General features: G+C 41.1%; 2 protein-coding genes across 2 annotated transcripts; both read left to right on the top strand.

Moving 5' to 3' along the window:
• Positions 1-4,431: 4,431 nt before the first annotated feature.
• On the top strand, positions 4,432-7,581 carry LOC112576429. Its single transcript, XM_025258825.1, has 4 exons — positions 4,432-4,516; positions 5,022-5,275; positions 5,996-6,145; positions 6,653-7,581. Exons 2-4 carry the CDS (start codon positions 5,065-5,067, stop codon positions 6,901-6,903), a joined length of 612 nt encoding a protein of 203 aa, XP_025114610.1. The 5' UTR covers positions 4,432-4,516; positions 5,022-5,064; the 3' UTR covers positions 6,904-7,581.
• Positions 7,582-8,672: 1,091 nt separating this feature from the next.
• Positions 8,673-11,406, top strand: LOC112576433. The gene is made up of 4 exons (XM_025258838.1): positions 8,673-8,779; positions 9,283-9,536; positions 10,255-10,404; positions 10,918-11,406. Exons 2-4 carry the CDS (start codon positions 9,326-9,328, stop codon positions 11,100-11,102), a joined length of 546 nt encoding a protein of 181 aa, XP_025114623.1. The 5' UTR covers positions 8,673-8,779; positions 9,283-9,325; the 3' UTR covers positions 11,103-11,406.
• Positions 11,407-12,687: the final 1,281 nt, after the last annotated feature.

Below are 12,687 nucleotides of genomic sequence, written 5' to 3'. Positions count from 1 at the left end.
CAACTGCCGAACTAGCACTGGCTCTGACGGTTAGTTCTATTTTAGTTTTGAATACTATATATAAACTGGCATTGCGCAACCACTTAGTTTGGTTAGTAAACTTAGTTTGGATTTCTCTACACAAGTGCAAGTATTTCTGCTTTTAATAATCTCAATAAACTAGCCTAACAATTAAATCTCGCTGTTCATACAAGCATCAAGTCTGGAATCAATCCATCACTTCCGTACTACAGGCAGACACGTCAAACGCCGCAACGATAATAATAAAGCTTGATATGAGTTCATCAGGCTACTTGTTGGAATTATTTACAGATGACAACAAAACCTGGTGCAAAAATACCACTGTAAAAAATTTAGTTTCTGGAAAGAAATGACAAAACCTGATGTTGGCTCGCAAACAGCTGCAGGACTTAGTAGTAGCCTCCCTGATGGCCGCAGGCTGGTTGTTGCTTCCGGGATTTTGTGTGTGTGTGAGTTTGTGCAAGTACGTGTGTGTGTAAGTTTGTAAGTACGTGTGTGTGTAAGTTTGTAAGTACGTGTGTGTGTGTATTGTAAGTGCCTTGTGTGTGTTGTGAGTTCCTGATCATGGCTGTGTGTGTGTGGATTTGCGTGTGCTCGTGTCGGTGTGCATGAGTATACTGAGGAGGCAAGCTTTTGAATGTCGTCGTTCACCGTCACCATATGAAACTCGCCCCACCCCGAACCCAAAGCCGATCGTTGTGATTGTTATTGTATGATGAGATATTAATTGTTCTTGTGTGGTTGTTATTATATGATGTTATGGCTAAAAATCTCCTTATAGTCAATAAATAAAATGTTTCGATATTGCCATTACAAGAGTGAATAGAGTTCAAGGCATATGAACTACTTGACAATATTCTTACAAACTTAATTACCAATTAACATAGTTAATATAAACCACGCATGCAAAGTCAACCGTGAAATGCACATTCGCAAGTTTATAACACAAAATACAATTTAATGCCTGTCAGCGACAAGTATTTTTATTGTTTAAAATAGGCAGTTGACCTCGCATATCTGTAATCGTGTTCAAACGTGTGGTTCTTTTGAACATTTGAATTTAATAACTACTTAATTGTTTCATTGGTGATCGATTCTTCTTTTGGGCTTGGGACGATTTGACTTTTCAGTTTGCGGACAAAATGGACATAGCTAGGACGAACTGAGTGTTGCTGTGAGGCGAAATGACCATTGAACAGATTTTGTTGTCTCCGGGTTTCTATGTGTGTGCGCGCGTTGTATATAGTGGTATACTCAACAAAGATAGTGATGTTTGCAGAAATTTGTAAATTAGAGGCAAAGAATATTTGTGGGCGCGTGTTGTATTTTTACCTGTTCCATAAATACCTTCCTCGATCCCTTCGTGCCCCTTATTTCTGTTTGCATTTTGCAAACTGTGTTACTATATTTCTTTCTTGTTCTGCTTTAGCGCGTTACACCAAAGTGTTGTATCAGTAATATTATTCTTTTGCTCATCGATTGGTATATAATTTAATTTATCCGTTACTACCTACACCTGTGTGTTGACTGCCTGCATGTTTGCCTGCAGCTGCATGGGAGGATCCTTGAGCTTACGCTTCATGCAGTATTTAATCGAGTTACCTGTACGTGTCCCTGACGTTCAAAGTGAGACTAGCACTACGGGTCGATGCCGTTCGATCAACCCTTCCAGTAGAAAATCTGCATGGAGACAGCTCCATCATCGATCATGCATTTACTGGCCTCGCGGTAATTCCATGTCGACCCCGACCCGAGATATCAATAAAAATACCTCTGTTGTAAACAATATCGATACTTTCTATCTCGCCTTATAAAATTTTCGTCTGAATTTCACGGCAACGTAGTAGTAGTAGGATGTATAATAGATCAACACGAGCCATATTCAGAGACGCTGAAACCTTAATTCCTACTGGGTTGTTCCTCCCCCCGAACCTCCCTTCCACGTAAACATGTACAGCGCAATACAGTACTTCATGTGCATACAACTTACACATTTTCAAGTTTGTATCTCTAATCTCTTCTTTACTTAAAGTTGTTTACGAACTACTTATACATCACAGACATTTGAAAGCAAGCGGCCTTGATCCTTTGCTGAGGAAGTGATTGTGTGGAGGGAGAGGGGAGCAGCCAGGGGCTATAAATAGTTGATATGTCCTTCGTGAAAAAAATAGCGTCGCGCAGGAAGAAAGGAGAACGATATTAGGACTTCAGCAGAGGACCACCGGTTGTGGTTGCTACTGACAGATGTTTGTTTTGTATGCTTGAACAAGGCTGGGAGTGAGTGAGGATAATCTGGAATGCAGATGACTTGCACAGAGATTTGTGTACAACGAGTATTACACAGTTTTTCACTCTTTCTGCCTCGATCGTTATTAGTTCAAATTTTGTGGTTGACAAGTTTCCGTATCCCTTCAGCGGTGATATTTAGGAACGTTTCTGAAAAAATAAATTCTTTTTGAGCACATTTTTATTTTTAAACCCTAACCAGATACGTGTATATCACAAATTTCTCGATCCTTTTGACAGCACAACTGTGATTCATATTTAAAAGCCAAGGACAAAGTTTCAGATGAGTAAAAATTAAATTTACCACGTGAACAAAACCAGACAGCCACTCGTGGACGTTTTAAAAGCACTTGAAGGACATGATTATACCTGCTTTTCTTCCCTCCCTTCTTTATGTATATCTTCCAGTCTCATATAGGTCTTTAAGTATGTCATTTCGTTACCCAGGACGCCCAGGTTATATTTTAGCTTATTCTTTCTTGCAGTCGACCTTTTACTATTTTCATTCCTAGCCTGCCTTTGGTTGCCATATCAAAACACTCACAGCTGTATTCACTGTGGATGAAAAGCCTTTTTGGAGAGACACATGCAAGGCCTGCGTGCTGCACTGCTTCGTGTCCTTGTGTAAAGAAACCAAACCTGACACCCGTCCACCCGGCTCTTCCACCCAGCTCCAGCTCTTGATTTCTTGGAACACTGGCTGCTCGCCAGGGCCGTGCCCTACGACACACTATATGGGTACCGGGTGCTGTCTGCTTTGTTCTCTTTGTTCGTGTTTTGGGGCTACTTAGCTGGCAGCTTTTCTTCTATTGCCTTCACAAACACACACAGAGGGAGAGAAGCACACGCAACCATACAAATTAAGTGAATCTGGTATGTTTGTAGATGAAGCAAATAAATCAGTAGGTGGAGCACAGTAACAATTAGTCTTTCATATCGCAATAGGTCATGGCAGATGTACGTAGGCATACAGATACGTAAGGCATTGTGTGTTGGTCATCTCATGTAAAAGCAGCTTTTGTGACTACAAGAAGACTGTCATTGTGTTTTTGATTATCTGTACGGGCAGTAAAACTACTTTTTCTGCTTTTCAATCAAGTTTGGCGGCAGTACCATACCAAAAAGACAAACACACCAGCCCAGGGACACAAACAAACATTGTTTCAGTCGAATTATGGTTGCAATTCATTTGAAACTGTGCCTCCTTCTTTAGGTAAGATATCATCTCACACCAGAATAAACATGGTTTATGCCTCTGGTCAAGAGACACAAACTTTATGAACCCTGTGTGTTTTTGACACATCGTGTGCCAGTCTGTAAGTGAACTAGAATGTTGATGACACCAATAGGTAGACATGCACAGGTGCTTTGGGCTTATATTCCATGAAGAGTGTCATTCTATCCCTGGTAAAACCGCCTTGTCTTGGACAGAGAACCGGGTGGTTAAGTTACCTCCCAATTCAAAAACCACTGATGAGTTAAAGTTACATGACTGGCCAAACTAGTACGAATTCCCAATAAAGCGTATATATTTGGGGGTTAGAGGGTGAGGCGTCAAATTTACAACTAAAACGACATAATACTTTGAAATCTAAAAAAAAAAAAAAAAACTACAGAAAATCGAATGTATTCATTCTGACTATACCCTTTTCCTCGAGAAAGTACTCGATGATAAAATTACTTTTCATACAGAAACAAATAAACAGCCAAGAAAACCGAGCAGAACTATTTTGATTGCAAAGTTCAGTTGTTTTATGGAATCTTCTACTCTCAGGTTAAATAAAAAAGGGGTTTTTCCAGCAGTGCTATAATCAGGACAAATATACAAGAGAAGTATGTGTTACGGTAATACATGGTCATCTTGATCTGACTTCTGAAATATCGGTTTAAAAAGTCTAGTCTATCTATATAGCCATGGTTCTCTACATCTGATTCTTTTGTTCTTGTATAAACTGAAGAAAGAACAGAATGATAATGTCCAAAGATGAAGGAAGAAAAAGAAGACAGGAGAAATTAGAGCAAAACAAATGAGTCGTCTATTGCCAATGAAATAAGTCGTCTTTGATGATCTTCGCACATAATAATACACGCGCTCTGATTGGTTGGATAAACACTTTGGTAACAAACGAACCCAGGACCATCACGTGATGGGAAAAAACAAATTTCTCAAGGAGGCTTACGTACCTCAGCAAAATACAGACCGAGATAGGTAAGCTGGACTTCATTATATAGCGAGTCTTCAACGGAAATAGTTGCACATGTATATGGATTATGCTTATAAGAACATCTTATTTGCTTATTGTCAAATATTAGCGCATTTCTGTATCGTGGAACTCGCGACATTTACCAAGTCGCTATCAACACTCTCATGTATCCCAGTCTCCAAAGTTTTGTTCAAACCGTAGGTCGCTGACTGATAGCTCCAGCTAAAACAAATGGCAACCTGAAATTGGACCCAAAAGTGGAATTTAGCTCAATGTGGAGGAAGGTTATACTTGTAGCTGTACGTGCAGTGAATATACATGTAGAAGACTGTAAACGGGGACACGATGCGCAGCCAATCATCAGCTTCGTCTCATCTCGTGCGTTGGTTCTAGATCTATGGGCGTGTCGTGTAGTGTCGTGATGTTTGTTTAAATTTTAATCGTTTTATCGTGACCATTAAAGGTATTCTCAAGGCTTGTGATAAGGCTCTGTAAAAAATCTCATTGCAGGACTGACGTTTGACTCAACTGACTCAACGCACACATCCTCATCATGAGCATCAGGAAGGGCTTCAAGAATTCCTCAGTCGTTGTGATCATCGCCTTCTTCGTCCTTTTAATAGCCAACGGCCTTAGCATGTTCGCCTTCTCCACCACCTCGTGGGCCTACATCAACCACAAGTTCATCAACTACCAGGGCTACGGGCTGTGGCGGATCTGCGCCACCACAGGGTCCTGTTCGCTTCTCGATGGCACTCGAAGTGGTGAGAACAGGGCAGCTTCATTTCCTTCTTTCTTGTCTGCCTGACAGGGTTGTTGGTCCATTTCTTGTAAGAACAGCCACGCTTCCTCCAGAACTGGAAACGGTGAAGCGTTTGTCATCAAAAAGGTGTAAGTTCAGGCCTAATCACATATCTCCGGGGTCTCTAGCTCCCTCTGTCTTCGTTATTCCATTACATACACAGAAAGAAATCATCGCGTGGTGGAAGTACTTTCGAAACACACAAGTCAAGGTCTTCCTTCGAATGCAGTCTTTTTCTCTTCCTCTTGTCACTATTTGTTTACACATATACAGACATAACTTATGCAAATGTTTTGTATGTGTGGGTGTGTGAAAAGCTTTTCTTAATCACACAAAAAAGGACGAACGCTTGACCAAGTCTGACAAAGTTTTTACTTGAAAATTGTTTCCTAATATAGTAAATATGGAGCATGGTAAAATCTATTATCTGGTCTCAAAATTAAAAAGACAAAAAAAGTGTGCAAGATAAACCTCTTTATGTTTAATAGTCATTAGTTTATTTTATTTTATTGCTTTATTTATTTATTTTTTTGCATTAAGAATATTGTTTGTCTACTACTTACACACTCATGGAAGAAACAAACATTGTCTTTCCTGTCAAATGGCTGTGACACGCTACTCAGTCATTTTGTGATTTCTCTAATGCGACAGATTTGCCTGTTCAGAAGACACTTTGTTTCAGAATGGTATATGAAAGTTCAGGCCTTTGGCATCTTTGGCATGTTGGGGATCAACATCGCCCTGTTACTGGTGATTTCTTACCTGTTTGTGGAATGGTGGGAGAAGGACATAGAACTAGAAGTGGCGGCCATTCTGTGCAGCTTCGCAGGAGGTTAGTGACGGGCTCCTTTTTTACCCCCCACCTCTACTATCCTCACTATCCTGATCTCCTTGACACCCGCTCCCCTATCCCCAAACACACACACACACGAACGCACGCACACTCGGGTATACCTTTATGTTAATGTCCTATGTCTCATTTTCTTTCTGTGTCTTCTGTGTGCGTGTGTGAAAGAGAGAGGGGAAGAGGTTGTTATATTGCGAATGACATGCTATAGATCCCGCCAGTATTCTATTTCTTAAAATCTGTGTGACTTACTCCTTCCGTCGTTTTTATACACGTCTTCGAATCCAATAATTAAAAACAATTTTAACTATAACTATGGATAGTAATAGGTTGCATATAGGGATATTAATAAATGTGGTGTTTTGTTACATCCATATTTTTTTCTAATTAGAAAACGATTTCTTGACTATCTTGTCGGCCCTCACCGTACAGAGTCAATGATTATTACTTTTTTTTAGAAATACTATAACATTGTCCTTTTTCATTCTTCAGCAATTTTCTACGGACTCGCGGTGTCCATCTACAAGAAAGAGATGCCCAACTGGGTGGCGATCTCGACTGATCTGGAATTTGGTAATTCGTTGACGATGGCCAAGTCTGCCGCGGGTGTCAGTGCAGTAGGTGGAGGTTTACTTCTCGTCGATGTCATCATGAAGCGGGGATCGGTAACTGATGGAAATGATGAACAGGTGACAATAGGTGATGAACAGGTGATAGTAGGTGATGAACAGCAAACAGTATGATTGGTGAGGGCTGAAGCATATGCCACGTCCTCTACCATATCTGTCCCTGGAGCAGCAGAATTTTCATCACTGTAATTGAGGAAGTGACGGGGTTAGGGTTAGAGATTGACAGATTGTTTTCACCAGTACTGGCAGACCAAACTCAATTCAAGCGCCAGTTATGAAACGTACAGATCCGTTAAATCTCTCTTATTCCAGTCTAGCTTTCTTACACACATAACCTATATAGTTCATTGTTTGGAGCAACTGATGAGGGGCAGCAGAAGGCGAGAACTGATGTCAAGAGTAGTTAAACTCATTGGTGATAGTAGTACGCCATGATGGACTCACTGTTCACTACCGTTCACAGAGGCTGTTAGTCCCGAGTGACTGCTATTTTCCTCAGCCGTGTGCGGAGCTCAACAAAAACTTACATCCGAGGGACGTGTGAATTTTTTTTATGAAAGAAAAACTAAAAAATCTAGTGAACTGATGACCATGAAAGACGGGGATCCAACATGTGTTTATGTATGAGTCTTTCATTGTTGACTCATCCTGTTTGCTTAAGACGGTTCTTCGTAAACTTGACGATATATATATGAAACCGAATTATTTCTGTATTATGTTATGTATAGTCTGATTCCTCTTGCGGAAATACTAATTTCCATTTTCTCTATGAAACTGTGTTGTCTCTTGGTTTGTGCACGCGATCGGAAGCAAATATTTGAGAGCTCGCGGGTGTGCGAAGCAACAACAGTGGGTATGTTACGGGTAGAAGCCGCTGGTTAGGCGAGCCATCGTCTGAAAGCAGAGGCGGCGTTAGGACCACGCGGGGCCTGGGGCCAACCATCCGCGCGGGCCGGGTACATGGAGTAGGTGTATCAATATCCCTATTAATTGATATGATGCCGGATGCACTGATTATATACAGTTAGATAGGCTGGATGTATTTCGCGAAATAACGCACGAATTTACTGTTTTAATTGTTCGTAACCGTTTGTGACAGTAGCGGCTTTTTCTTAAAGCGAAATAATATGGTGACGATAAGTTAATAAACTGCTTGTTGTTATTGTCGGGTTTAACATGAAGACATGGGACTAATGATTTGCTTAATTAGAACTTAGTAGTGTTTTCTGAACGTCATTTTTTGTCACAACTTGTTTACCACAGCTAGTAATAAGTCATAAAGATGACCTCGGCTAAGGTGACCAGACGTTTCGGGGGCGAAAACAGGACGCGTGTCGATGATGGTGTCGTCACCGACAAAGAACGCCGGGAAAAAAAAGTGGGGGGGGGGGGAACTTTCCTCTGACTTTGCCGAGTAGTGATGCTTTCAACGGCAGATCTGTCCACGCCACTATAGTATTCCATTTTAAATAGAAAACCGGTATTTAACATTTAAATTAAAATATTCCTACCTTATCTCCCGCTCAGCCAACTTTGCGGACGTCACGCTGTAACAAATTATGGTACTTCGCCATCTTGCGAGGCTGTTACTCCGAAACCGTACTTCATAGACCGTGAATCTCCTTGTAAAGTTTCGGTCATTGCAAGATAGTGTCATAATTTTTTTCACAAGGATTTCGTGAATTTTCCCTGTCAAAGTTGCACCTCACAATTAAAAGTCATTTCAATGTTTCCACCTTTAACTGTCTTTTCACTGGCGTCTGGCGATGGAAAAAAAAGAAGACAGGAGAAAGAAGAGCAAAACAAATGAGTCGTCTATTGCCAATGAAATAAGTCGTCTTTGATGATCTTCGCACATAATAATACACGCGCTCTGATTGGTTGGATAAACACTTTGGTAACAAACGAACCCAGGACCATCACGTGATCGGAAAAACCACACATTTCTCAAGGAGGCTTACGTACCTCAGCAAAATGCAGACCGAGATAGGTAAGCTGGACTTCATTATATAGCGAGTCTTCAACGGAAATAGCTGCACATGTATATGGATTATGCTTATAAGAACATCTCATTTGCTTATTGTCAAATAGCGCATTTCTGTATCGTGGAACTCGCGACATTTACCAAGTCGCTATCAACACTCTCATGTATCCCAGTCTCCAAAGTTTTATTCAAACCGTAGGTCGCTGACAGATAGCTTCCGCTAAAACAAATGTTGACCTGAAATCGGACCCGAAAATGGAATTTAGCTCAATGTGGAGGAATGTTATACTTGTAGCTGTACGTGTAGTGAATATACATGTAGAAGACAGTAAACGGGGGACAAGATGCGCAGCCAATCATCAGCTTCGTCTCATCTCGTGCGTTGGTTCTAGATCTATGGGCGTGTCGTGAAGTGTCGTGATGTTTGTTTAAATTTTAATCGTTTTATCATGAACATTAAAGGGTTACTCAAGGCTTGTGATAAGGCTCTGTAAAAAATATCATTGCAGGACTGACGTTTGACTCAACTGACTCAACGCACACATCCTCATCATGAGCATCAGGAGGGGCTTCAAGAATTCCTCAGTCGTTGAGATCATCGCCTTCTTCGTCCTTTTAATAGCCAACGGCCTTAGCATGTTCGCCTTCTCCACCACCTCGTGGGCCTACATCGACAACAAGGTCTTCAACTACCAGGGCTACGGGCTGTGGCGGATCTGCGCCACCACAGGGTCCTGTTCGCTTCTCGATGGCACTCGAAGTGGTGAGAACAGGGCAGCTTCATTTCCTTCTTTCTTGTCTGCCTGACAGGGTTGTTGGTCCATTTCTTGTAAGAACAGCCACGCTTCCTCCAGAACTGGAAACGGTGAAGCGTTTGTCATCAAAAGGGTATGAGTTCAGGCCTAGTCACATATACCTCCGGGGTCTCTAGCTCCCTCTGTCTTCGTTATTCCATTACATACACAGAAAGAAATCATCGCGTGGTGGAAGTACTTTCCAAACACACAAGTCAAGGTCTTCCTTCGAATGCAGTCTTTTTCTCTTCCTCTTGTCACCATTTGTTTACACATATACAGACATAACTTATGCAAATGTTTTGTATGTGTGTGTGAAAAGCTTTTCTTAATCACACAAAAAAGGACGAACGCTTGACCAAGTTTGACAAAGTTTTTACTTGAAAATTGTTTCCTAATATAGTAAATATGGAGCATGGTAAAATCTATTATCTGGTCTCAAAATTAAAAAGACAAAAAAAGTGTGCCTGATAAATCTCTTTATGTTAATAATCATTATTTTATTTTTATTTATTTTATTTTTTTATTTTTTTGCATTGAGAATATTGTTTGTCTACTACTTACAAACTCATGGAAGAAACAAACATTGTCTTTCCTGTCAAATGGCTGTGACACGCTACTCAGTCATTTTGTGATTTCTCTAATGCGACAGATTTGCCTATTCAGAAGACACTTGCTTTGTTTCAGAATGGTATATGAAAGTTCAGGCGTGTGGCATCTTTGGCATGTTGGGGATCAACATCGCCCTGTTACTGGTGATTTCTTACCTGTTTGTGGAATGGTGGCAGAAGGACATAGAGCTAGAAGTGGCGGCCATTCTGTGCAGCTTCGCAGGAGGTTAGTGACGAGGCTCCTTTTTTACTCCCCACCTCTACTATCCTCACTATCCTGATCTCCTTGACACCCGCTCCCCTATCTCCAAACACACACACACACGAACGCACGCAGGCACACTCGGGTATACGTTTATGTTAATGTCCAATGTCTCATTTTCTTTCTCTGTCTTCTGTGTGCGTGTGTGAAAGAGAGAGGGAAAGAGGTTGTTATATTGCGAATGACTTAGTATAGATCCCGCCAGTATTCTATTTCAGAAAATCTGTGTGACTTACCCTTCCGTCGTTTTTATACACGTCTTCGAATCCAATAATTAAAAACAATTTTAACTATAATTATGGATAGTAATAGGTTGCATATAGGAATATTATTAAATGTGGTGTTTTCTTACATCCATATTTTTTCTAATTAGAAAACGATTTCTTGACTATCTTGTCCGCCCTCACCGTACAGAGGAGTCAATGATTATTACTTTTTTTTAGAAATACTATAACATTGTCCTTTTTCATTCTTCAGCAGTCTTCTACGGACTCGCGGTGTCCATCTACAAGGAAGAGATGCCCAACTGGGTGGGGTTCAGGACTGATCTGGAATTTGGTAATTCGATGACGATGGCCAAGTCTGCCGCGGTTGTCAGTGCAGTAGGTGGAGGTTTACTTCTCTACGATGTCATCAAGAAGCGGGATTCATTAACTGTTTGAAATGATGAAGAGGGCTGACATCAATAGGTGACAACAGCGAACAGTATGATTGGTGAGGGCTGAAGCATATGCCACGTCCTCTACCACATCTGTCCCTGGAGCAGCAGAATTTCATCACTGTAATTGAGGAACTGACGGGGTCACAAGATTGACAGATTGTTTTCACCAGTACTGGCAGACCAAACTCAATTCAAGCGCCAGTTATGAAACGTACAGATCCTTTAAATATCTCTTATTCCAGTCTAGCTTTCTTACACACATAACCTATATAGTTCATTGTATGAGTCTTTCATTTTGACTCATCCTGTTTGCTTAAGACGGTTCTTCGTAAACTTGACGATATATATATGAAACCGAATTATTTCTGTATTATGTTATGTATAGTCTGATTCCTCTTGCGGAAAACTAATTTCCATTTTCTCTATGAAACTGTGTTGTCTCTTGGTTTGTGCACGCGATCGGAAGCAAATATTTGAGAGCTCGGGGGTGTGCGAAGCAACAACAGTGGGTATGTGACGGGTGGAAGCCGCTGGTTAGGCGAGCCATCGTCTGAAAGCAGAGGCGGCGTTAGGAATACTCGGGCCTGGGGCCGACCATCCGCGCGGGGGACTTTCCTCTGACTTTGCCGAGTAGTGGTGCTTTCAACGGCAGATCTGTCCACGCCACTATAGTATTCCATTTTAAATAGAAAACCGGTATTTAACATTTAAATTAAAATATTCCTACCTTATCTCCCGCTCAGCAAACTTTGCGGACGTCACGCTGTAACAAATTATGGTACTTCGCCATCTTGCGAGGCTGTTACTCCGAAACCGTACTTCATAGACCGTGAATCTCCTTGTAAAGTTTCGGTCATTGCAAGATAGTGTCATAAATTTTTTCACAAGGATTTCGTGAATTTTCCCTGTCAAAGTTGCACCTCACAATTAAAAGTCATTTCAATGTTTCCACCTTTAACTGTCTTTTCACTTGCGTCTGGCGATGGAAGAAAAAGAAGACAGGAGAAAGAAGAGCAAAACAAATGAGTCGTCTATTGCCAATGAAATAAGTCGTCTTTGATGATCTTCGCACATAATAATACACGCGCTCTGATTGGTTGGATAAACACTTTGGTAACAAACGAACCCAGGACCATCACGTGATCGGAAAAAACCACACATTTCACAAGGAGGCTTACGTACCTCAGCAAAATACAGACCGAGATAGGTAAGCTGGAAACTTCATTATATAGCGAGTCTTCAGCGGAAATAGCTGCACATGTATATGGATTATGCTTATAAGAACATCTCATTTGCTTATTGTCAAATATCAGAGCATTTCTGTATCGTGGAACTCGCGACATTTACCAAGTCGCTATCAACACTCTCATGTATCCCAGTCTCCAAAGTTTTGTTAAAACCGAAGATCGCTGACAGATAGCTCCCGCTAAAACAAATGGCGACCTGAAATTGGACCCGAAAATGGAATTTAGCTCAATGTGGAGGAAGGTTATACTTGTACGTGTAGTGAATATACATGTAGAAGACAGTAACCGGGGGGGAGCGGGAAAAGATGCGCAGCTGATCATCAGCTTCGTCTCATCTCG

This window comes from Pomacea canaliculata, linkage group LG12 (assembly GCF_003073045.1).
Source record: "Pomacea canaliculata isolate SZHN2017 linkage group LG12, ASM307304v1, whole genome shotgun sequence".
NCBI lineage: Eukaryota > Metazoa > Mollusca > Gastropoda > Architaenioglossa > Ampullariidae > Pomacea > Pomacea canaliculata.
Note: the sequence above shows the minus strand (reverse complement) of the source record. Positions and strands in the feature narration are given on the sequence as shown.

Excerpts from the sequence above, each read along its gene's own strand:
- LOC112576429 (XM_025258825.1), top strand. The coding sequence starts at position 5,065 with ATGAGCATCAGGAAGGGCTTCAAGAATTCCTCAGTCGTTGTGATCATC. Across the intron at positions 5,276-5,995 it reads TCTCGATGGCACTCGAAGTG|AATGGTATATGAAAGTTCAG; the intron begins GTGAGAACAGGG and ends ACTTTGTTTCAG. Across the intron at positions 6,146-6,652 it reads TCTGTGCAGCTTCGCAGGAG|CAATTTTCTACGGACTCGCG; the intron begins GTTAGTGACGGG and ends TTCATTCTTCAG.
- LOC112576433 (XM_025258838.1), top strand. The coding sequence starts at position 9,326 with ATGAGCATCAGGAGGGGCTTCAAGAATTCCTCAGTCGTTGAGATCATC. Across the intron at positions 9,537-10,254 it reads TCTCGATGGCACTCGAAGTG|AATGGTATATGAAAGTTCAG; the intron begins GTGAGAACAGGG and ends GCTTTGTTTCAG. Across the intron at positions 10,405-10,917 it reads TCTGTGCAGCTTCGCAGGAG|CAGTCTTCTACGGACTCGCG; the intron begins GTTAGTGACGAG and ends TTCATTCTTCAG.